The sequence below is a fragment of the Dendrobates tinctorius genome, unplaced genomic scaffold (genome assembly GCF_039654945.1).
Source record: "Dendrobates tinctorius isolate UK_male_01 unplaced genomic scaffold, ASM3965494v1 ptg000120l, whole genome shotgun sequence".
NCBI lineage: Eukaryota > Metazoa > Chordata > Amphibia > Anura > Dendrobatidae > Dendrobates > Dendrobates tinctorius.
In genome coordinates, this window is record NW_027361788.1 from 3,201,033 (window position 1) to 3,226,641 (window position 25,609).

The 25,609-nt window shown below is 43.4% G+C and overlaps 1 protein-coding gene across 1 annotated transcript in view; it reads left to right on the plus strand.

Moving 5' to 3' along the window:
- CRB2 (crumbs cell polarity complex component 2) overlaps positions 1–25,609 on the plus strand; it is a 197,316-nt gene that overhangs the window by 108,242 nt on the left and 63,465 nt on the right. The window contains exons 2-4 of the mRNA XM_073590693.1: positions 8,049–8,717; positions 23,529–23,724; positions 23,839–23,978. Coding sequence (XP_073446794.1) covers positions 8,049–8,717; positions 23,529–23,724; positions 23,839–23,978 — 1,005 coding nt within the window. The remainder of the gene's footprint in view (positions 1–8,048; positions 8,718–23,528; positions 23,725–23,838; positions 23,979–25,609) is intronic.

Consider the following 25,609-nt stretch of genomic DNA (forward strand, 5'->3'; position numbering starts at 1 on the left):
GGCGGTGACCCAGTCAGTGGCCCCAGGCGGTCATGTAAAAGGGGTAGAATTTTATGGGGATAAAGTTTATGTAGTGATTCATGATGCCAGTTAGAGTGTTCAACTGTAGTATAACCGGCACTGCAGATGATCCCTGGGGGAGTAGATGGTGATGGCAGTGCAGATGTTAAACCCTCTCCAACCAGGGCAGACCCCCAGAGATTGTGATGCAAGTAGAAGGCACGGAGTAATAAAGCAGGAGACAAGGAAAGTCACTTTATCATTTACTGTAGTGCAGGTGCAGTTCAGAGGAGATATTACAACTCTCACCAGGTTACAGTCTGCTCTGGAGAAAGGGAGTTATCTTTCCCTCTCTGATGTGACTCAGTGTAACTTCCTGCTATTCTAATCCCTTTTGGGACCAAGGCTTCCCAGAGTTTAGAACTTCCCAGCATTGCTTCTACTCACGGTGTATTTCTCCTTTGGCAACTTGCAGCATGGATCCTGTGTGTGAGCAGCTCAAGTTCCCACTTGCACTATCCTTCACTGATCCTAGTTCGCTGCAGTTTTCCCGGGGAAAAACTTGATGCTGTTGGTGGTATAAACTCACACAGTCTCTCAGCTTACCACCCTGCTCTGAAAGCATGGATGGTCTAGGGGCTGATTCCCTGATGCTTCTTAGCTTTTGCTCCTAGAGGGACGACATGTCATCATGGCTGCCAGGAGCGTTCTCTTCCTCCTTCTTCACACTAAGAACAAGTCTGCTCCTCCCCCTCTCAGTTAGGGTGTGTCTGCAAAGCTCTAAGCTCCAGACAAGTGAGGGAGTGAGGTAAATTGTGTGTGTGTGTCGTGGTCTCTAGCAGAGAAAGCATAACTCCCATTACTCACAAAACACATGCAAAACAGTACATATTTAACACTTTTATGATGGTAAAGATGCAGGGCGCCACACATCAATACCCGGCACTTGCAGCTCAGTGTGAACTTACCCCAAGCTTTTGTGCACATGACTTTTTTTTTTTTTATAATTCAGATGAACCCGCTAAATTTTTAAGACATTTCAGGAAAACCTCTTTTTATTGATTTATTATGGTTTTCCAATGTGTACGTAAAAAAATATTGTTCATCCATGATTTTTTGATCAGCTGTCCAGAAAAAAGAATTTGGCAACTCGGCCTTGGAGTATACACTATGGACTAGTTGGAAAGTTCTAATCACTTCTACGTTGCACATATTAGATTTAGTACATGACTGTAGGAAAGAAGAAAGCATAGGAAATTTTGACCACAATCCGGGAGCAGGCTACATCATCCTTCCCATCATCCAATGATAAGTGCGTTGCGCTTTTTCTGAAGCTGCTGCACTTCGGACTTACGCCAGACCATTACGCGGCACTTAAAATTGGCCATGACATTGACATGCCATTTAATTTATGTTGTGGATTTTCTTCACAGCATTTGCATATCATATCATAAATTTCATCTAAAATGCTGCTTCAATAATTTGCAGCGGATTTTAATTTTGTAAGCCATGACGCCCTGCAGTCAAGTGTGACATATCGTGACTCTGTGACTCCCCCCTAATACAATAGTTACCTTGTGAATGGGAAAGGAATGCCATTCTACCTCTTGATTTGCATTATCTCAGCCATGTCATCGGGAGGCTGCAGGAGTCTGCCCATTTACTGAGGTCACTTGTTAGACACATAATGGGAGTAAATTCCCGTAAACGCCCGGCTTTGTCTTGAGCAGAGCCTCTATGCCCTCTCAGCACTAATTGCTTCTGCATTCCCAGTGCCCCCTCTCATAGCAAAACCTTCAATTGGAAAAGCTACTAGAGGACCAAGACCTTTCATATTTCAGGTTATTAGTGCAGCATGACCCTCATTTAGCCGCTTCTTGCTTCCGTTCTCTCTGCCCTATTGTATAAATCATTACCGTTAACTTTTTATTTGCATTATAAGGTATAAAACGCCACGTAGCAGGTAACATATGCAATAAAGGGTTTGTTATCAGGTTTCTGAGATGACAGAAATAGTCAAATAAAAAAATGTAATCCTAAAGGTCTTGTGGTTCAGTATTAGTTCTATAAGGGTTATCACCAAGGCTATATAGAATCCTGACCTAGAAATCTGCCTAGAATAAAGTTATTGTCCTGGAGGTTGACAGTATTGTAAACTTATTATTTTACTTAATGCAAATGTTTATGATGTATAATAGGGGGCGTGATTGACAGTGTAATAACAGAGCTGTCTGAAGACACACCCCAGAGGATCCTGTGAACCACACCCATTTATTAACCCCTTCCTGACATCAGACGTACTATCCCGTCCATGGGACCCGGGCCCCTATGCCCATGGACGGGATAGTACGTCTAGCGCGATCAGCGGCGCGCACGTGGTGAGCGCCGCTGATCGCGGCCGGGTGTCAGCTGATTATCACAGCTGACACCCGGCACTATGTGTCAGGGGCGGTCACGGACCGCCCCCGACATGTTAACCCCTTGCACACCGCGATCAAACATGATCGCGGTGTACCGGGAGTTAAAGGGAAGCATCGGCAGGGAGGGGGCTCCCTCCGTGCTTCCCTGAGCCCCCCACGGCAGCGCAATGTGCAGCGCTGCTGCGGGGGACTCCTTTCCTCCAGGCCCACGGATCCAAGATGGCGACGGAGGCCTTCGGGGGCCTGGAGGAAGCTGGCTTCCTCAGTGCCTGCAAAGCGCAGGCATGAGGAAGCCTTGTGCACTGCCTGTGACAGATTGCTGATCTGTCACAGTGATCTGTGATGTGACAGATCAGCGATCTGTCACAGGACAGTGATGTCCCACCTGGGACTATGTAATAAAGTAAAAAAAAATTAAAAAAAAGTGTAAAAATAATTTTAAAAAAATCGCGAAATAAATTAGTAAAAAAAAAAAAAAATATTCCCCAATAAATTCATTTTTTGAAAATAAAAAAAACCCAAAACAATAAAAGTACACATATTAGGTATTGCTGCGTCCGTAACGACCCGCGCTATAAAACTGTCCCATTAGTTAACCCCTTTAGCGAACCCCTAAAAAATTAAAAATAAAAAACGAAGCAAAAAATAATGATTTATTATCATACTGCCAAACAAAAAGTGTAATAACGCGCGATCAAAAAGACGCATATAAATATCCATGGTACCGCTGAAAACGTCATCTTGTCCCGCAAAAAACGAGCTGCCACACAGCATCATCAGCAAAAAAATAAAAAAGTTATAGCTCGCAGAATAAAGCGATGCAAAAATAATTATTTTTTATATAAAATAGTTTTCATTGCATAAAAGCGCCAAAACATAAAAAAACGACCTAAATGAGGTATCGCTGTAACCGTACTGACCCGAAGAATAAAACCGCTTTATCAATTTTGCACTCCCCCAAAAGAAATTCATGAAACGCTGGTTTTTGTTCATTCTGCGTCCCAAAAATCGGAATAAAAAGCGATCAAAAAATGTCACGTGCCCGAAAATGGTACCAATAAAAACGTCAACTCGTCCCGCAAAAAATAAGACCTCACATGACTCGGTTGGTCAAAATACGGAAAAATTATAGCTCTCGATATGTGGTGATGCAAAAACTATTTTTACAATAAAAAGCGTCTTTTAGCGTGCGACAGCTGCCAAAAATAAAAACCGCCATAAATAGTAAATCAAACCCCCGTTATCACCCCCTTAGTTAGGGAAAAATAATAAAATTAAAAAAATGTATTTATTTCCATTTCTCCATTAGGGCTAGGGTTAGGGCTAGGGTTAGGGTTAGGGCTAGGGTTAGGGTTAGGGTTAGGGTTAGGGCTAGGGCTAGGGATAGGGCTTGGGTTAGGGCTGAGATTAGGGTTAGGGGTGTGTTGGGGTTCGGGTTGGAGTTAGAATTGGGGGTTTCCACTGTTTGGGCACATCAGGGGCTCTTCAAATGCAACATTGCGTCTGATCTCAATTCCAGCCAGTTCTGAGTTGAAAAAGTCCTATGGTGCTCCTTCCCTTCCAAGCTCTGCCATGCGCCCAAACAGTGTTTTACCCCCACATGTAGGGTATCAGCCTACTCAGGACAAATTGCAAAACAATTTTTGGGGTCCAATTTCTCCTGTTACCCTTAGGAAAATAAAAAATTGGGGGCAAAAATATCATTTTTGTGGAAAAAAATTATTTTTTTATTTTCACGTCCGAGCGTTATAAACTTCTGTGAAGTACTTGGGGGTTCAAAGTGCTCACCACACATCTAGATAAGTTCCATGGGGGGGTCTAGTGTCCAAAATGGGGTCACTTGTTGGGAGTTTCAATAGTTTAGGTACATCAGGGGCTCTCCAAACGCACATGACACCCGCAGACCATTCCATCAAAGTCTGCATTCCAAAACGTCACTACTTCCCTTCCGAGACCCGACGTGTGCCCATACAGTAGTTTTCTCCCACATATGGGGTGTCAGCGTACTCAGGACAAATTGGACAACAACTTTTGCGGTCCAATTTCTCCTGTTACCCTTGGGAAAATGAAAAAATTGGGGAATAATTGATCATGTTTGTGGAAAAAATACGATTTTTTTATTTTCATGCCCGGGCATTATAAACTTCTGTGAAGCCCTTGGGGGTTCAAAGTGCTCACCACACATCTAGATAAGTTCCTTAGGGGTTCTCGTTTCCAAAATGGGGTCATTTATAGGTGTTTCCACTGTTTAGGTACATTAGGGGCTCTCCAAAGGCAACATGACACCCGCAGACCATTCCATCAAAGTCTGCATTCCAAAACGTCACTACTTCCCTTCCGAGCCCTGACGAGTGTCCATACAGTAGTTTTCTCCCACATATGGGGTGTCAGCGTACTCAGGACAAATTGGACAACAACTTTTGGGGTTCAATTTCTCCTGTTACCCTTGGGAAAATAAAAAAATTGGGGACTAATTGATCATGTTTGTGGAAAAAATACAATTTTTTTATTTTCATGCCCTGGCATTATAAACTTCTGTGAAGCCCTTGGGGGTTCAAAGTGCTCACCTCACATCTAAATAAGTTCCTTAGGGGGTCTAGTTTTCAAAATGGGGTCATTTGTGGGGGGTTTCCACTGTTTAGGTACATTAGGGGCTCTCCAAAGGCAACATGACACCCGCAGACCATTCCATCAATGTCTGCATTCCAAAACGTCACTACTTCCCTTCCGATCCCCGACGTGTGCCCATACAGTAGTTTTCTCCCACATATGGGGTATCAGCATACTCAGGACAAATTGCACAACAACTTTTGGGGTCCAATTTCTCCTGTTACCCTTGGGAAAATAAAAAAAATGGTGACTAAAAGATCATGTTTGTGGAAAAAATACGAATTTTTTATTTTCACGCCCGGGCGTTATAAACTTCTGTGAAGCACTGGGGGGTTCAAAGTGCTCACCACACATCTAGATAAGTTCCTTGGGGGGTCTAGTTTCCAAAATGGTGTCATTTGTGGGGGGTTTCCACTGTTTAGGTACATCAGGGGTTTTCCAATCGCGACATGGTGTCCGATCTCAATTCCAGCCAAAAACGTCAAATGGCGCTGCTTCCCTTCCGAGCTCTGCCATGCGCCCAAATAGTGGTTTACCCCCACATGTGGGGTATCAGCGTACTCAGGACAAATTGCACAATAACTTTTAGGGTGCTGTTACCCTTGGAAAAATAAGAATTGAGGGTGAAAAGATCATTTTTGTGGAAAAAATATGATTATTTAATTGTACGGCTTTATGTTATAAACTTCTGTGAAGCCCTTGGGGGTTTAAAGTTCTCACCACACATCTAGATAAGTTCCTTAGGGGGTCTAGTTTCCAAAATGGTGTCATTTGTGGGGGGTTTCCACTGTTTAGGTACATCAGGGGTTTTCCAATCGCGACATGGTGTCCGATCTCAATTCCAGCCAAAAACGTCAAATGGCGCTGCTTCCCTTCCGAGCTCTGCCATGCGCCCAAATAGTGGTTTACCCCCACATGTGGGGTATTAGCATACTCAGGACAAATTGCACAATAACTTTTAGGGTCCTGTTACCCTTGGGAAAATAAAAATTGGGGTGAAAACATCATTTTTGTGGAAAAAATATGATTTTTTAATTGTACCGCTGTACGTTATAAACTTCTGTAAAGCCCTTGTGGGTTCAAAGTTCTCACCACATATCTAAATAAGTTCCTTGGGGGGTCTAGTTTCCAAAATGGGGTCACTTGTAGGGGGTTTCCACTGTTTAGGTACATCAGGGACTCTCCAAACGTGACATGGCGTCCGATCTGAATTCCAGCCAATTTTGCATTGAAAAAGTCAAACGGCGCTCCTTCCATTCTGAGCTCTGCCATGCGCCGAAACAGTCGTTCCCCCCCACAAATCAGGTATCAGCGTACTCAGGACAAATTGCACAATAACTTTTGCAGTCCAATTTCTCCTGTTACCCTTGGTAAAATAAAAAAATTGAACCTGAAGTATTTTTTTTGTGAAAAAAAGTTAGATGTTCATTTTTTTTTAAATATTCAAAAAAATTCCTGTGACGCACCTAAAGGGTTAATAAACTTCTTGAATGTGGTTTTGAGCACCTTAAGGGGTGCAGTTTTTAGAATGGTGTCACTTTTGGGTATTTTCTATCATATAGACCCCTCAAAGTGGCTTCAAATGTGATGTGGTCCTAAAAATAAAATGGTGTTGTAAAAATGAGAAATCGCTGGTCAACTTTTAACCCTTATAACTTCCTAACAAAAAAAAATTTTGGTTCCAAAATTGTGCTGATGTAAAGTAAACATGTGGAAAATGTTAGTTATCAAGAAGTTTTTTGTGAGCCGTATCTCTGTGATTTAAGGGCATAAAAATTCAAAGTTGGAAAACTGCGAAATTTTCAAAATTTTTGCCAAATTTCTGTTTTTTTCACAAATAAACGCAAGTTATTTGAATGAAATTTTACCACTAACATGAAGTACAATATGTCACAAGAAAACAATGTCAGAATCACCGGGATCCATAGAAGCGTTCTAGAGTTATGACCTCATAAAGGTACAGTGGTCAGAATTGTAAAAATTGGCCCGGTCATGAACGTGCAAACCACCCTTGGGGGTGAAGGGGTTAAAGACCAGAACAACTGGCACCAAATGAAAAGGCTCATATGTCTGGAAGAGTTTGGCGGATCTACAAAAGACAAATGGAAATTTTAAGTTAAAAATGCATGAAGTATTTTTAAAAACAATTAACATAAAACCTATTTTAAAGAATGTATTTTTTTGGTGACAGATTCCCAATTAAACTGTTTATATGCTTATGTAGCCCAGCAAAAAGTAAACTCATTTGTGCCTTTTCTATTGTCACTCTGTTCGTTAATCTTAAAAAAAATCCACATTTTTTTCAGTATGAAAGTTAGCTGTTAAGTGCAATGGGTGGGATAATGCACTTACCAAAACCCTGCCTCCTTGGGTTTATTAGCATTCTTGGTGCCGTCCCCTGATCGATAACTGATGTGCATTTGACGTCAGGTTGCAGCCAGGAAATTGCACAGTAACAAAGATCAGGGGTCTGTTTGCTTCTGAGCAATGACTCTGCCTCTCTGAGGGCAAAAGCTTCAGCATTCGCAGCAGCAACTAAACTTTTAGATATTTTTTTAAATAACTTTGGAAAGTTAAAAAAATTTCAGTTCACTTTGTTAAGGGATTTGTTGTGATATCAACACAGCTAAAGGCAGACAAATACACTGGGAAAAAAGCAAAGGTGTAGAAGTCACTTACATGCAGTTTTTCTTTTTTTACAGGAATGAAGATAAATCCCCCAATAAAGTGATATTCAAAATAAAAAATATAATTAATAGAAAAAAAAGTAAGAATGATTAGTTACTCTTTTAAAGAAACTCCATCTTCCTACACCTTCAAATTAATGGTGACGCCACAGACTAGTACCTGGAGGAGGTGACGTAGGGCATCTGTAATAGATGCCATCTTGCTATATTTACTTTCTAAGACTGTGGTTACATTGAGGTCTTGGCTGGGTATAAGACTTGCAGGTTTAATATACAGTTTTGCATTACATCTCCTCGTCATAATAACTAATTTTCTTTCTTTGCTCTCCAGGCCTGGCACAACACTGCATACCCAGCCCCTGTCTGAATGGAGGGACGTGCCAGGAGGCATCTGGTGGGTTTATATGTCTCTGTCCCACAGAGCCTCAGATCTTCACTGGACCAGAGTGTGGACTATTATATAATGCATGTACAGTTTATGACTGCCCTAATGCCCACATGTGTCTCAGTGTCTTGGGATACCCAGACTACCAGTGTGTCTGCCAATTTGGATCTAATTGCACCGTTACGTGTGATACTAACCCATGTGCCCTTCCAAACGCCCAGTGCACAGATGATGTTGGGTTATTCACATGCAATTGCCTAGCTGGATACAGTGGTCCACAGTGCCAGAATAAGGTGTCGCCCTGCACACCCAACCCTTGTGACCACAACGCTCTGTGTGTGGAGAACATTGACAACTACACATGTAATTGTCGTCCAGGCTACACAGGGCAGCACTGCGAAACGGTCATAGACGAATGTGCACCAAACCCGTGTCAGAATGATGCCATCTGTGTGACCAAGGAGAACAAATACCTTTGTTACTGTGTGCCAGGTTTCCAAGGACATCATTGTGAAATAGACATAAATGAGTGTGCATCCAAGCCATGCCAGAACAATGGCTCCTGCCTCAACCAGATGGATAGATACGTGTGTGAATGTGCCACAGGCTACACAGGTAAGGATACAAGATATCAGTCACTGCATGTGTTTTATGCCCATACCATAATGTTTGCTAATTATTACATATGACCCCCTCCACATCTCCCCCCAACTCAGGGGTTGCAATCCCACTTGGGTCCTAAAGTCTACGAGGGGCATATGAGAAGACCAATTAAGGTGACAGTTGAGGACCTGTTTGGAGATTTTACACTGGGGTCCATGCGCTTCAAGTTGTCTTCAGTTGAGGTTGAAGGGGTATTTCCATTGTAGTTATGGCATATTGCTGGTTTATGCCATTGCTTTAAAGGGAATCTGTCACCCCATTTTCGGCCTATAAGCTGCAGCCACCGCCATCAGGGACTTATCTACAGCATTTTGTAATGCTGTAGATAAGCCCCAATGAAACCAGAAAGATAAGAAAAACAAGTTAGATTATACTCACCGGGGGGCAGAGTCGGGTGCGGTGGGTGTCGCGGTCCACTCCTGCACCTCCCATCTTCATACGATGCCGTCCTCCTTGCTTCTCCCTTGGCTCCTGCACAGGCGTACTTTATGTGCCCTGTTGAGGGCAGAGTAAAGTACTGCAGTGCGCAGGCGCCAGGAAAGGTCAGAGAGGTCCCGCACCTGTGCACTGCAGTACTTTACTCTGCCCTCAACAGGGCAGATAAAGTACGCCTGCACAGGAGCTGAGGGAGAAGCAAGGAGGAGGACAGCGTGGCGCCCTGCGTCTTTACCGCCACAAAAGGGTTAAATATGTACTGTTTTGTATGTGTTTTGTGAGCAATGGGAGTTATGCTTTCTCTGCTGAGGACCACAACACACACACACAAATTTCCCTCACTTGTCTGGAGCTTAGAGCTTTGCAGACATACCCTAACTAGGAGGGGGAGGAGCCGTGAGTTGTTGTTTCAGTGAAGAAGAGGGAAGAAGAACGCTGGTGGAAGCTATGATAAAACATGTGCTCGATCCAGGAGTACAACTAAAGAAGCATCAGGGAACCAGCCCCTAGACCATCCATGCTTTCAGAGCAGGGTGGTAAGCTGAGAGACTGCGTGGGATTATACAACCAGCAGAAAAAGTGTTTTCCCTCGGAAATACTGCAACAACCTAGGATCAGTGAAGGGTACTGCAAGTGGGAACTTGAGCTGCTTCACAAAGGATTCAAGCTGCAAGTTGCTGATGGCGAAATACACAGTGAGTAGAAGCTATACCGGAATTTTTCGTTTCCTGGAAGCCTTGGTCCCAGAAGGGATTAGAATAGCAGGAAGCTTACACTAAGTCACACTAGAGAGGGAACAATAACTCCCATTCTCTAGAGCAGACTGTAACCTGGTGAGAGTTGTAATATCTCCTCTGAACTGCACCTGAACTACAGTAAATGATAAAGTGACTTTCCTTGCCTCCTGCTTTATTACTCCTTACCTTCTGCTTTCATCACAATCTCTGGGGATCTGCCCTGGTTGGAGAGGATTTAACATCTGCACTGCCATCACCATCTACCCCCCAGGGATCATCTGCAGTGCCGGCTATACTACAGTCGAACACTCCAACTGGCGTCATGAATCACTACATAAACTTTATTCCCATTCAATTCTACCCCTTTTAAATGACCACCTGGGGCCACAAACCGGGTCACTGCCACTGTGACACATCCCTTTAAGACGTCCGGCCCGGTACCGAGTATCCCACGGCCCCTCGGGGACGTCAACAGCATCGTATGAAGATGGGAGGCGCCGGACGGGACAGCGACACCCATCGGACCGGACCGAACGCCAGGGTGAGTATAATTTAACTCTTTTTTCTTATCTTTCAGGTTACATCGGGGCTTATCTACAGCATTACAGAATGCTGTAGATAAGCCCCTGATGGTTGTGGCCGCTGCTTATAGGCCAAAAATGGGGTGACAGATTCCCTTTAATGATCCAACCTCTGGGACCTGAGTGCTGTGTAAAGTGGACAATAGCAATAGTCATGACCGAGCTTCTGTAAAGTTACGCTCTGGCACTTTACAGGAAAACAGTGTACCAGTCCCAGTGTATTGTCAGGTGTGGGATGCATCACAATCACATGTAGGCCGCTGGCCTCCTCTGTCTTCAGGCCTCCATCTTCAGGAGATTCTGCACACAAACACAACTCGGGGGGGCATCAAGTTTTTTGCAACAAGCAAACGTTTACTGGTCAGTTCAAGCTCATCAGGTTGTAACATGTGGAGGGAACAACACTTTGTATTCCTTACTTCCTTAGCACGACACATCGCCAGCCCTACCAGTCAATCCTCTTGGACTATACCTAAGCTCACTGACTCAGTCAGCCCCAGAAATTTCCTGTCCAGTTCCACAGTGCCCTTCTTCTCCTGTGCGCCAGAGGACACCATGCGCCCATCAGCCCCCACACTGAGCTTTGGGCTTCTGACGTTGTCAGAGTGTCCGCAAGGCATATCAGTATGGCCTCCCACTGCCTTGAGCGATTGGTACATGCTGACACTACGCAATTGTGGTCTTCAGCGAAAGGAACACAGCAATTTAGTCCACACTCTTACAGCTGCTTTGGGGCCCCTGCACACAGGGGCTTCCAGTGACATGCCTGTGCAGGGACCTGCAGTCGGCCTTGATCATTTGAATAGAACTTGGCGTTAGCAGGAGGTGAGCACTCCACTGTGCAGAGTAAAAAAGGGACACAGGGCTGCAGTCTCTTCATTCTCATCATCGATGTACTATCCTAGTGCTGTGTCATCACTTCTTGGGTTCAAAAAATACTTTCATATGAACATATTGAAAGACTTTTAAAAGTCAAAATTACATTATTTTTTGCATAACTGAATGGTCCAGTTTACACCTCCGATTTATTGGAATATTCTATATTTCTAGGTTTCTTAATTCTGATCCTTTTAATGTGAAGATTGCTTATTTCTATATGCACATATTTTTCAAAAACATACATTTCTGCAGGTTAAACGGATTGTCCAGTGAAGAAAAGTGTGCTGTGCATTTTCATCCAGCATCGGGAACAGCTGATCAGTGGGGGTGCTGGGTGTTGCACCTCCACCGATCAGATATTGATGACCTATCCTAAGGCCATGTTCACATGTTCAGTATATGATCAGTATTTTATATCATTATTTTTAAGTCACAACCAGGAGTTGGTGAAAAGTGCAGAAGTGGTGACGGGTTTCTATTATACTTTTCCTCCTGATTTTGGCTTACAATTATTAACCAAATAGTGAACGTGGCCTAAGGATAGACCATCAATGTAAACATCCCAGACAGCCTTTTTAACCCCTTAAAGACTGTCAAAATGCCTTTTAATGGCAGAAGTTAAAGGTAGTTATTCCTCAGTGCCGCTTTTTAACGGCGCTGAAAAATAATGGTATAGCGCCCCCCAGCATGGGAAAATCTCCAGGGGGTAGCTGAGACACTAGAGAACATGATCAGGACCAGTTTTTATGGTCCCACCGAATAACAATGATCACAAAAAAAAGTTTGATTCAAAATTCATTTCTCTGCTCTGATATGATCCAACATAACAGAAAAGAGAGAACTGTGGTCCCCGTGCCCCTCTCCCAATACCTCTGCCATCCCTGAGCCCTCCTGATCTGTCCCCTGGCCCACAGTGTCATCTCCCTCAAAAAAAATGGCGGGCACATTGCCAGTGCACCCACCAAGATCTGCCGGACGGTGCCCAGCAACAATAGGGAATTTTTCCTATTGGTTCCTTTTGATCACTGTGATAGACCTTATCACAGTGCTAAAAAAAAAGTAAATTAAACTCCCCTTCATCACCCTCTTAGTTAGATAAAAATTATTTTAAAAAATATATTTTTTTCCATTCTTTGCTGTTAGGCCGGGGTCACACTGGCGAGGAATACGGCCGAGTGAGAGGCGCTAAAAGCACGCATTAGACACGGACCAATGATTCTCTATGGGGTCACTCGCACCAGCCGTATATTTCTCATCCGTAATCTACGCTCCGTGCCAATCGCAGCATGCTGCGATTGTCAGCGTACTACGCCCGTAGTACGCCAATGAAAGTCTATGGGTGCGCAAAAAATATGGATTACACACGGACCACACATGTGACCTGCGAGAAATACGCACCCGGTGTCTTTTAGCAAAGCCGGCAATTCAGTGCGCTATACAGTAAAATCACACTGATATGTTTAATAAAGAAAGAAAGAATAGATATATACACATAGAATACATATATATATATATATACTGTATATATATATGCATTCTATGTGTCTATATCTATTCTTTGGTTTCTGTTAGAAACCCTGTCATAGGGCTCCATTATATGTCCATTTTGCAAGCCTGCGAGAAAATCTCGCTATACGGATGCCGTACGGATTACATACGGATGCTTACATGCGCAAAATACGTGACCACACCTTGATTACGGATGACATACGGAGCACTGTTTAGGGGCCATTCATCCGTATTACGCATGTAAAATACTGACCGTATTTTGCGTCGGTTAGTGTGACCCCGGCCTAAGGGTTGACGTTAATAGGGTTTTTTTAAAAAACTTTAAAAAAAGTGACAATATGATGGCTAGTGTTGAGCGCAAGTGCTGGCTACTCGAGTTTGCATCAGCTTTTGGGTATGCACGGATTATTGCAGATCCCCACATGTTTTTCTTGGGGTATCTAACATCAGCGAAACATGCAGGGCAGGGACTCGAGCATGTCACTCAAGCAGCTGCGATATTTTGTGCATATCTGTGCACTCGATGCAAAGTGGAGTAGTGAGCACTTGTGCTTAACACTAATGACAACGTATCTATATATATATAAACGCCATATCATGTCTGTCTGTAACCGATATCCAGCTACGCTGACTGGTCGCGGCCGCCAGGCCCCCGCCAGGCCGCAACCAATCAGCAACATGCGCAGTGCGCAGGCGCAGTCCGCAATTAGCAGGACGCACTCCACTGTGCCGTCGGGAGATCAGCAGGTCATCTCTGGGCGCACAGGCGTCAGCGGCGACGCAGCCGGAGATGCCCGGCCCTAGCCTTTACCCAGGGTTCAGAGAAGAGACTCCTTCAGACCCTCGGTACCATAAATGTGTAAAAAATAGAATTAAAATAAAAAATAGTGATCTACTCACCTTCCGACGGCCCCCGGAATCTGTCCCTCCTCTCCACGCTGCCGGCATCTTCTGTTCCCTGTACTGCTTTGCGCAAAATACCGCTGATGACGTCGCGACGTCAGCAGCAGTCTTTGGTGCAAAGCAGTACTGGGAACGGAAGATGGCGGCAGCGTGGAGAGGAGGGACAGATTCCGGGGGCCGTCGGAAGGTGAGTAGATCACTATTTTTTATTTTAATCTGCCGCTGGCCATATTCTAGAGTAACCGATGCTTTAGAATCGGGCCAGCAGCTAGTTCAATATAACGACCTAATGTTATCAAATTCTGTGTCGTACCTGTGGGTTCAAAATAGCTACTATACCCCTGGATAAAATCCTTGAGTGTTGTAGTTTCCACAATAATGACGCTTGTGGGGAGTTTCCACTGTTTAAGCGCATCAGGTGCTCTCCAAACGCGACATGGCATCCGCTCTCGATTCCAGCCAATTTTGCGTACAAAAAGTCACAGTGCTCCCTCCCTTCTGAGCCCTGCCATGCGCCCAAACAGTGGCTTTCCCCTACAAATGCGGTATCGGCCTATTCGGAAGAAATTGTACAACAAATTATGGGGTCCATTTTTCCTGTTACCCTTGTAAAAAAAAAAAAGTTTGGGTCTGAAGTAAATGTTTTGTGAAAAAGTTAAATATTCATTTTTTGCTTTCACATTTCTTCAGTTCTCGTGATACAACTGAAGGGTTAATAAATTTCTTGAATGTGGTTTTAAACACCTTGAGGGGTGCAGTTTTTGGTGTAACTTTTAGGTATTTTCTATCATATAGGCCCCTCAAAGTCACTTCAAATGTGATGAAGGTTTAAATCCTGGCACTGCTTAGAGATTTTTATTACGAAAAATCTAAATTACACTATTGTAAACTGTACAGTGTCGGCCTGTGGCAACCAAGGGAAATTGTAGCGTTAAAGTGTTCAAACAACATTTTAATAAGAATGAGCCTTATAGAAGCTGCACCTGTCTGCACGGATCGGAAATGTTACCTTGTCTCATCCACTGAAAAATATGTTCACACATTCAGTATTTGGTCAGTATTTTACATCAGTATTTGTAGCCAAAACCAGGAGTGGGTGATAATACAGAAGTGGTGATGTGTTTCTATTATACTTTCTTTTATACTTTACTCAACGTGGCCTATGTGGAGAATTACAGCATACATACTAATGCCAGTAGCCACCTGTAGTAGCCTCACTGTGGAATCCAGTCCTTAGTTTAGTGCCAGCCTTCACCACCCCCCCACCAGCCCCAGACTACCGCCTGGAACAAGAAAATGACATCTCTACAAGTGTGTGGGAATGCGAGGTGCACGGAGGAATTTTTCTTGTGATCAATCACTGTTTGTAACATTTCTGTCTGCAAGCTGTAAGAAGACCCCCACAGCCTGCTAGAAAACTAGCATAATCCTATTAGGCAAGCAGATGGAAAGACACAGCAGAGACGCTGGTGTGGTCATAATTAATGATAAGCGAATGTGCTTGGATAAGGCATTATCGAAGCATGGTCGATTGCTGAGTGTCTTCGGCGTGCTTGAAAAATATGTTCGTGTCCCTACGGCTGCATGTCTCGTGGCTGTTCGACAACACATGCATGGATTTCCTGTTTGTCAGGGAATCTCTGCATGTGTTGGGGCTGTCGAACAGCCATGAGACATGCAGCCGCGGGAATTCGAACATATTTTTCAAGCACGCCGAAGACACTCAGCACTCGACCATGCTCCGATAATGCCTTATTCAAGCACGTTTGCTGATCACTAGTCATAATATTCAGGCTGTATAACGTCTTCTCTGTGTTATTATTATCCAGAGATGCGGAATAATAGTCCCCAAGGCCAAGCACAGAATTGCCAATAATCTCCAGTTATAAGGGAACGCCATCTGTAGAGCAGCGGAGAGATGGCTTATTAGGGTGATATTGGGGCCAGGTCCACACAGGTGTATAAAAAATTGTCTGATATTCATCTAGAAAAAAATCTGATCTTTTTTGTCATCTGTTTTTATACATCAGCAGTAATTCCAATTTGCAAAAACAAATCCAGTTTCCTTTGTTAAAAAATTGCAAGGTATCTGGAAAAATCAGATGCAATATGATTAATCCTTAAGAAATCTGATTGTATTTATTTATTTATTTTAGCGCCTCCTTAAACTTGAATAGGCGAGTATCATCTGAATTACGGGAGAAACTAATGCACGCTGAGAGTTTATTTTTATTATTTTTTTCACGCGGGCATCTGAACAGAAATACGAAATAAAATTGGTCTGAATGCTGTCGGTTCTTTTCATGGACAGCTTAGACCAATCAGACGGTGGTGTGAATGTAGCCTTACTAGCAATTACAGAGGGTAAATCTGCCTTTGGATCAGCATTACTTTAACCTTTTCAGCCACAATATCTGATATGAAATTGCACCATTTTAAGCCATATTGCACTGCAGAATGTTGATTAAAATTTAGGGGGTGAAACTTTTTGCAAAGGTAGGAATATTAAAATCATAGTAAACAATAAAAAGTAGCTTAATAACAAGTTTTGACAATTTTTCTATTTTTTTATTATTTTGCAACCTTCTGGGGTTACGTGAATATCACATGAGAGCTTGGCGAGGGTGTGATTTCACAGAGATTGGCGAGGGTGTGATGTCACAGAGCTTGGCGAGGGTGTAATGTCACATGAGAGCTTGGCGAGGGTGTGATATCACATTAGAGCTTGCGAGAGTGTGATGTCACATGAGATCTTGGCGAGGGTGTGATGTTGTAAAGGATTGAAGAATGAAAATCCGTTTAATGCCACCTCCCCTTTAAGGAGTTCTAATGTTAATACATATTGTAAATAATGTACAGATCTTATGATGTTTCGGTACTGCTACACTGCGGTGTTTTACCTCCTGTTCATTGGTAATGCCACATTATGTGTTTCCATGATGTATTATATTATGTTGTAAGCCATATTATTCCTTTTTATTTCTGTATAGATTAGGGAAAGTTAGTGCATCCTTTGAGAACATTAGAGGAGGGCACTTGAAGTATATAATATTCATAGACTGGGTAAGTGTAGTTTTGCAAAGGGTCACTAGATGAGGGGGTACATTAGTGGGCCTTGTTAGGTATAGCTGTAGGAAGTTTCTAGATGGTTTAGTAAGAGCACACACATAGTTAATTGTAGGAGGAGCTGTTGTGGGTTAAGCTAGTGTAGGTTGTAGGAATAGTTCAGAAGGACGAGCACGCCCGACAAGTCCACAAGGGCTTTAGGCCCAGGAGGCCACAGCAGATGCGTGACGTTGTGGAGAAGCAGGGGCACAGGCAGTCAGGTGCTGTATAAGAGCAGAGCACCTGTAGAAATTACAGTTTGAGACAGCAGTGGAAACAGAAAGGAAAGAGTGGTCGTCCAAGAGTCGTGCAGGGTGCAGAGGATTCACCATGTGGAAGATCTTGAATAGGACTGAGGCCTGCATGTCTGAGGCGAAGCGGATGAATGGGATCCCCTATGTATTGAGGTCTCACTGGAATGATGCTGCAGTACCGCCTGGGGCGGTACTACCCCGGACTCTGCGTGAGGCCGTAAAAACTAAGCAAGGGAAAATGCATGAGGAAGGCTGTGTGAACTGTAATGTAACTGATGTGTTCAGATACGTTGAAGAAGAAAATAAACTCATTCGTCTAGCATCAGAACCAGTATCTGTGCCTGTTATTTCAACCCTGAGCACAGGAGCTGTGCAATACCACTGTGGAATCCCTGATGGTGGACCACTATCTCAAACTGATACGCCCACTCTTACAATGTCACATGAGAGCTTGGCGAAGGTGTGATGTCACAGCTTGGCAAAGGTGTGATGTCACATGAAAGCTTGGCGAAGGTGTGATGTCACATGAGAGCTTGGCGAAGGTGTGATGCCACATGAAAGCTTGGCGAGGGTGTGATGTCACATGAGAGCTTGGTAAAGTTGTGATGTCACATGAGAGCTTAATGAAGGTGTGATGTCACATGACAGCTTAGCGAAGGTGTGATTTTACATGAGAGTTTGGCGAAGGTGTGATGTCACATGTGAGTTTGGCGAAGGTGTGATATCACATGAAACCAGCGTCATTAGTGTTCCATCCGTGTGTCATCCATTTTTACTATCAGGACATACAGCACACGGATTGTACACCGATGCCATCCGTGTGCCGTTTGCATTTTTAATGGACCCGTATTGGCCCTTGCCTTCCGTGCTGTCAGGAAAAAACAGACATGTGATTAACACCATATTTATAATGGCTATGTGCAGTACCCATGAAAAAAAACACTGACATATGAAGTTGGCCTTATTTGTACTAGGTCAGGGTTTTATGCATTTTACACCAAATTTAGAGAAAACAAATAATAATTCAGCCCTGCTTTACGGAAGATTGAGTTAGCGGTAAAAGCACCTGGTCTTATAGAAAATGTATTTTTTATTTTTTTTTGCAATGGAAAGAAGACAAATGCCACCTGTGAGGGGTGTGTTGCACAGGCTGGCATAGAAGTGACCACACAGATTTCTCAAACCAGCGTGGGATCTGGCACACTTATCTGCATCTCTGGCCTGTTGACAGACTGCTCCCGATACTGATATTAAGAGCATTTGCACAGGACATCTTTTTCACCCGCCAAGTTTTTCAAGAGGAGGACTCATATTCAGGAAATACCGGCGCTTTATTTCTTTGTGAATCTTCATTTTTTTTTTTTACTCCATTTTATGTTGATGTTTCCTGAGCCCCTTTTCAATGTATTTGACCATTGGCACTCTTTCTGTTCGCCCCATACAGATGTTAAATGGGTTTCTCATTTTCATTTCCCAAAAATTAGGTGCTAAGTAGCAATGCCATACACTGTTCAATTTAGACCGACATACCGTATACTGGGCAAATAACAGTACCCTAAAGTGTCCAGAGGATGTATAGCTCTGATACAGCTCTAAATCTTATACACTGTTGAAATACTACCACTACATGGTGCCCCAAAACAAGGCCCTAAAGAGGCCACTTGTCACATATATTGTTTGAGGACTATAATAAACTTTGTATAATATTGTAACAGTACTATACAGCACCTAAATAACTGTGCAAACCAGTGCCGTCCAGTACCCAAATAACTGTGCCGTCCAGTGTCCAAATAACTGTGCCATCCAGTGCCAAAATAACTGTGCCGTCCAGTGCCCAAATAAATGTGCCGAATAGTGTCCAAATAACTGTGCTCAACCAGTGCCCAAATAATTGTGCCAACCAATACCTAAATAACTTTACTTCTTTTTTAATGCTTTTTTGTTGAGCCTATCAATTTATTTCACCACTGACGTGTTTTTTGTTTTTTTGCTTGTTTTTGTTTCTCCAATAATGAAAAGAAAACTTTTTCAGTGGTTTTTCAAGCCAAAAAAGGCTAAAAACATTAAGAAAGGTGCCCGGGCATTTTCTTGGCCTCTTTTGATCCATTGACTTGTATTCTAAAAGTATGGACCAGTGTAAGAGGAGAGGCCTCCGCCGAGTACCCAGGCCGGAACCGAGAGGACCGTCTTCCAGGTTCCTGGGGTATCTGTTTCCAGGGAGCAGAGCTAGGGGATGGACTGCTGAGACTGACAGGGCAGTTGGGGGAGGAGTCCAGAGAAGAGGGGCGGAGAGGGCCAGACTTTGTGATCAACAGAACAAGGGAGAAGGAGGTGGAGACTTGGGGAGGGCCAGAGAGTGAGAGCCACAAGCAGCTTGGAGAGAAGAGGACAGCGACAGGAGGGAGACTCTCGGTGGACCGCAGGGAGATGGCGCCGAGCTTACCGACAAAAGAAGACTGCTGCCTCACTCCAGCTCTTGGCTGCGGCCTACTCGCAGCTGTCCGCGGCCGACGCCGCCTCACTCCAGCTCGCGGCTGCGGCCGCTTCACTCCTGACCACGGCGGTGACTCCTCCTTTGCCACCCACAGCTGCCACCGCCCCGCTCCAGTCCGCGGTAGAGACTGGGCCTGTTCCCGCTGCGGATCCTCCAGTATGGCCTCAGACTGCGCCTGTGGCCTATCAACCGCCACTTATCACTGACGCTGCCAGTCCCTGTCAGGGAGTTGCGGCCTCTACTCTCCCACTCCCAGACGGTATCCCGCTGCCTCCGCTGGGGGTCATCCCACTAAAGAACTCTCCGCAGGCCTGTTGTGCCCCTGCTCCTCCTGGGCGTCGGAACACCCGAAGACTACGCCAGATCTTCAGCGGCTGGGCCCAGTGGCTGCAACGCAGACACACCGTGGAGCAGGACGCCGAGGGACGTCAGGATAGATAAGTGATACATAGTGACTAAGGACCCGTAGTCGGCCATTCTGCGGCCATATAGTGACCGGTCTTTGCCAGATTATTCGTGTTCTCCCAATCCTTGTTTATGTGTATTGGCTCTCTGCGAGGACAACTACTGTTATTCTGTTGGTTGCGTAACAATAGCCCTAACGGCATTTATTTATAAAAGTTAACGTTTAAAGTCATTTCTGTCTCTCGTCTCGTCACAGCATCCTGCTCACCTGCTATTACCACACCGTCTTCATAGCAAAAAATGCCTGTATAATGGTTAGATCACTTCATCTAGTAAGCACTTTTCAGGCAGGTTACAGAGCGGATTGTACCTGAATACCTGTGGATTTTGGAGTGGATCTACCAACAGTGTTACGTTCACATGAGGCAGATATGCAGCGGATTTTTTTTTATCCTGGTTTGACGATGGAAAATCAATTTATGGTGCATAAATTTCCAGATTTCATCTTATGCATTTTGAAGCGTTGATATGCTTTAAATGCTCATCACAAAATGGAGTTTAGCAGATTCCTTAATTAATTGCGATTGGAGTTTTCTGTTGTAGAAATTTATAGAACATTCAAGAATCAATTTTGACACTTTTTTTTCCTCCGATTCTGGCCAATTCTAGCAGCTTTTTGAAAAGTAGTCAGGGCTTGTCAGCAAGGGGCACACAAGACAAATTCAACCACAATTTACTCCAAAGTGGAGTAACACTTGTTACGCTGGAGCACATCTGCTGAAGGATGCGCCATGTTTTTTATGAGGTGCATGCATCTTACTCCAGTGCACCTTTCATGAAGACTGGCATGCAAAATTAATCGGGGCCAAAGAATATAGTCCAATTAGGGTTTTACATTCTGCATGAGAGAAGAGGTCGGCCACCTACATAGCGACATTTTCCTTTCTGAATTCTCACCGATTTAATGGTCCAGCAGAAGCCACCAATAAACAGGTTTATAGCCCACCATTGTTGGAGATTGCCTCCCTGATCTCTGCTTATACTGCAGCTTTAAAGACACTAGTCCTAAATGCATTTACCCCATTGTGTGGTTTCCTCTTTGTTAGGTCACGGAGCCAATTAAATTAACTGGCCAGTTACAATTCACAGCAGGCATAATCGCAAAAGGTTTTAGAAGCTGCCCCTGTCAGGACGAAGGGTTAATTTGGCATCGGGAGATCAAAAGTGTTGACAGCTCAACTAATGTCCGGCACATCAATGCAGACCCCCTTATTACAAGCTGGTTAGCAGCGGACTTGTCATTGACGTCAGTGATATCAAGGTCCAAAAAAAAGGGTAAAGTATCTGAAAATATATACGGTAATGGGTTACTTATCTGCAAATTATAGCAAAAAACTGCTATACAGTGCGCACAATCCGAGAGCCATGACTAATCATGCTATACAGATGCTACATAGCTGTATCATTTATTCCCAAAATTAGATTCTAAGTAGTAATGCCATACACTGTTCAAATCATCCCACCGTTTATTGGGCAAATAACAGTACCCTAAAATGGCCAGACGAGTTATACTGCAGCTCTGATACAGCTCTGAATCCTATATGCTGTAGAAATTTTACCACCACATGGTGCCCCAAAACAGGGGCCCTAAAGAAGCCACTTTTCATATAGTTTATTATAGTGCTCAAATAATTGTTTGTATAATAAAATAACAGTGCTTTATAGTACCCAAATAATGTGTCTGACTAGTGCCCAAATACTCACCAGTGCCCGAGTAACGTTGCTGACCAGTGCCCAAGTACTGGTGCTGCTGACCAGTGCCAAAATACTGGTGCTGGCCAGTGCCCAAATACCAAGCCTGACCAGTGCCCAAATAACGGTACTCTCTAGTCCCCAAGTAATGGTGCTGACCAGTGCCCAAACACCAGTGCTGACCAGTGCCCAAATACCCCTACTCTCCAGTGGCCGAGTAACAGTGCTGTCCAGTGCCCAAGTAACGGTACCGTCCAGCGCCCAAATTACGGTGTTGTCCAATGCTGAAATAACGGTGCTGACCAGTGCCCAAATACTAGCACTGTCCAGCGCCCAAATAACTGACCAGTGCCCAAGAAAAGGTGTGGTCCAGCGCCCAAACAAGGATGCCAACTAGAATCCAAATAATGACAGTCCAATATTGCTAGCTTAGAGCCCTCTAGACAGTTCCTATGAAACAGTCTACCCAGTGCCAGCTGCAGGTTTATGAGAGCCCTTGGCTGACAAAGATCCATGGGTCTCATCTTCACTTTTGTTTTTCCCATATTTCTTTCCAAAAGGTATAATTTTATTTTTGGCCTAGAGAGTTGTAAGAGGACTTGGTTTTTTTTTAGTTTTTGCTGTACAAGCTGTAGCTTTAATCACCATTTTGGAGTCCATACATCTTTCTGATCTCCTTTATATTTTACGTTTTTGGGGAGGCGAATTTGTATTATTTTTTGTTCAGTCAGTTGTGCTCACGGCAATAACAAATAGGTATTTTTTTTTTCATTTACATTCCGGGTGATGTGAACTTTTGTTTATTTTTTATGTTTCATTCTCTTTTACGTTTTTATTAGTCTCGGTTAGAAACTTGATCCAGCTATCAACTTATACCTTGCAGTACTAATTTTGCAGTGTGCTGTACGCGCTTCATACATACAGTGCACACAACTACGTGTACAGCAGATGGTACCAGTGGAAATCTGAACCAACCGTCATCTCTTATCTCAGAAATAGGAAAATCTGTCTTCACTGAGCACAAATTATACAGATTTTACCATCAAATTGAGAGTTGAGAGAAGAAAGAAGCAGATTTTCCAATAAGATATATTACAAATTTGCTTCTTTTCATGTGAACTGATGATATATGGAATAAAAAATTAAAACAGGTTATATTTTTAAGCTGACACTTATTAATTGCTTTGATTAGCAATGAAATAGCGGTTTAGACTTTGCTGCAAATATTACAGATCCAGCGAGGAGAATTCACAGCAATATACCATACTTTGATTTTTACCAGAAAAGGTATAATCACAGAGCTGACAATTCATGGCCAATCAAGAGAAAGTATTTTCACGGTATTGTGCTGCCCTCTGCTGGCAGAATATATGAACACAATTATTGCTATAACAAAAAGTTTTACACAAGTTGCAGAATTTTACCACCAGAGAAATGACGTGGATTTTGCTCTTGCATATTGAAAGGGATTTTATCAGAGTTGAAAATCTGAGACATTTCTTCAATTGAAATGTACAGAAGAACACCTAGTATATTGCATTATATCTGGGCACAAACCTATGGCAGACTTGGGTGACTACACATGGTTACGGCTACTGTACAAAGTCAGGACACTATGGTGCACAATCACAGGATAGATGATATGATTGCTAGATTGGGTTGTCCAGAGCCCAGCTTTACTCTAATGTGATAATTCCTTGTGTCTGCAGGTGTGAACTGTGAGACAGAGATTGACGAGTGTCAGTCAGACCCTTGTCAGAATGGTGCCACGTGCCAGGATCACATCGGCCTCTTCACCTGTGAATGCCCCCCAGGATATGAAGGCCACTTGTGCCAGCTAGATGTTGATGAGTGCCAAAGCCAACCATGCCAAAATGGAGGAACCTGCATTGATGCCATTAACGGGTATTCTGCTCCACATATTTCTCCATTATCTTTTATCTTTGCATGTTTGCACACCTGTGTGATAAGTAATAACTGATATCTGGCATCTTGCTTACTTTTGGGTCTGTATTACAGGTTCTACTGTAACTGCACGGACACGGGATTTCTAGGACAGACGTGTGAAGTCGATATTTTGGAGTGTGCCTCCAACCCATGTATTAATAATGCCACATGCCAGGAAGGAACCAAAGGCTACGACTGCCTCTGTTGGGCAGGTAAGTACATTTAGATTAATCATAAAATCAGCAATTTGGGGTGTACATACTATGCAGACAGCTACTATGGGGCCATGGAAGAGGCAGGCCAGAATCAGGATTGTCCACTGTTGCATGAGGTTTACAGAAACTATGACCCATTTCAGACCAAGACTTGGCCACTCTAGTGACCAAAAAGTTCAATTTGACCACAGCATCTTCCTCCATACATTTGTGGAGTCTCCCACTTGTCTTTTAGCAAACTCAAAATGAGCTTTACAATTTTTGTGGGTAAGTAAAGGCTTTTTTCTGCCCACTCTTCCATAAAGGCCACCTTTATGGAGTGTAAGGCTTATTGTGGTTGCATGGATAGATTCTCCAGTCTCTGCTTGGGAACTCTGACGCTCCTTCAGGGTTGTTATCTCTGTTGCCTCTCTGATTAATGCTCTCCTTGCCCAGGCTGAGAGGCCAAAAGGTGGGTGTGCCTCTCTTGGCATTTATGTTGTGGTACCATGTTCTTTCCATTTGATGATAATGCATTTGATGGTGCTCCGGGGGATCATCAGAGATTGGGAGAATTTTTATAACCCAACCCTGACTTGTACTCTCAATAACTTTGTCCCTGACTTGTTTGGAGATCTCCTTGGTATTTGTGGTGTTGTTTGGAGATCTCCTTGGTCTTCATGGTGTTTGGTTACTGCTGCCTCTTGTTAATGCTGCTGCAGCCTCTGTGACCTTTCAGAAAAGGCAAAGTGTATATACTGACAAACATGTGACATTAGATTGAATACAGCTGGGCGTCCTGTCACTAACCATGGGACTTATGAAGGGAATTGCTTGCATCAGAAATTTTAGGGGTTTCGTAGCAAAATACATGTGCACATGACAATTTTATAGTTATTTAATACCTTAAATTTAGTTTATGCCTAATATTTTTCTCACTTCACTTCACCAACTTAGTAGCTATAAAAATAACAACACATTAATTCAAGTAATATTGTTTCTAAAGTCCAGAAGACCAAACTTGCATCACATCTTAGATAGAAAATGAATTTAAAGAGAACCTGTCACTATGTCAATAATGTCCAGTTTCTGCTCTTATTTTATTCCTGCTTCTTCCCCTAGTATCCTATTTTTGTTATTTTTAAATCCATCATACGGTCTCAGAGATATGGGTGTTTTTAGTTGGTCGTAATTTTTATGGTCTTTACCAAGGCACTCACAGGATCCTCTGGGGTGTGTCTTTAGGCTTTTCAGCAGGTGAGCAATGCCCCATGATAAAGGCAATGAAAAGTAGCACTAAATAAAAAGACTCAAATCTCTGGGACTGTATGTCAGAAAAAATCAAAAAGCGCAGTACTTAGAGGAGCAGCGGGAATAAAATAAACCAAAAACCTTTCCCTTTTGACCCTTTAAGAGGTTCTCTTTAGGACAGATATTACTTCGTCATAGTCTGCCTGATCTTTCCACCTATTGATAAGACCACTTATAGGGTTATTGCCAACATTTTAAGTTATGTGGCCATAACTTGGTGAATTGGTGGAGCTCCGAATGTTGGGACCCCACCGATCCTCAGAACAAAACCCTGAAATTCCCCATCAGTATAAGAACTTGGAAATTCAGGGGTGCCACCGCGCTATTCATTCTCTACT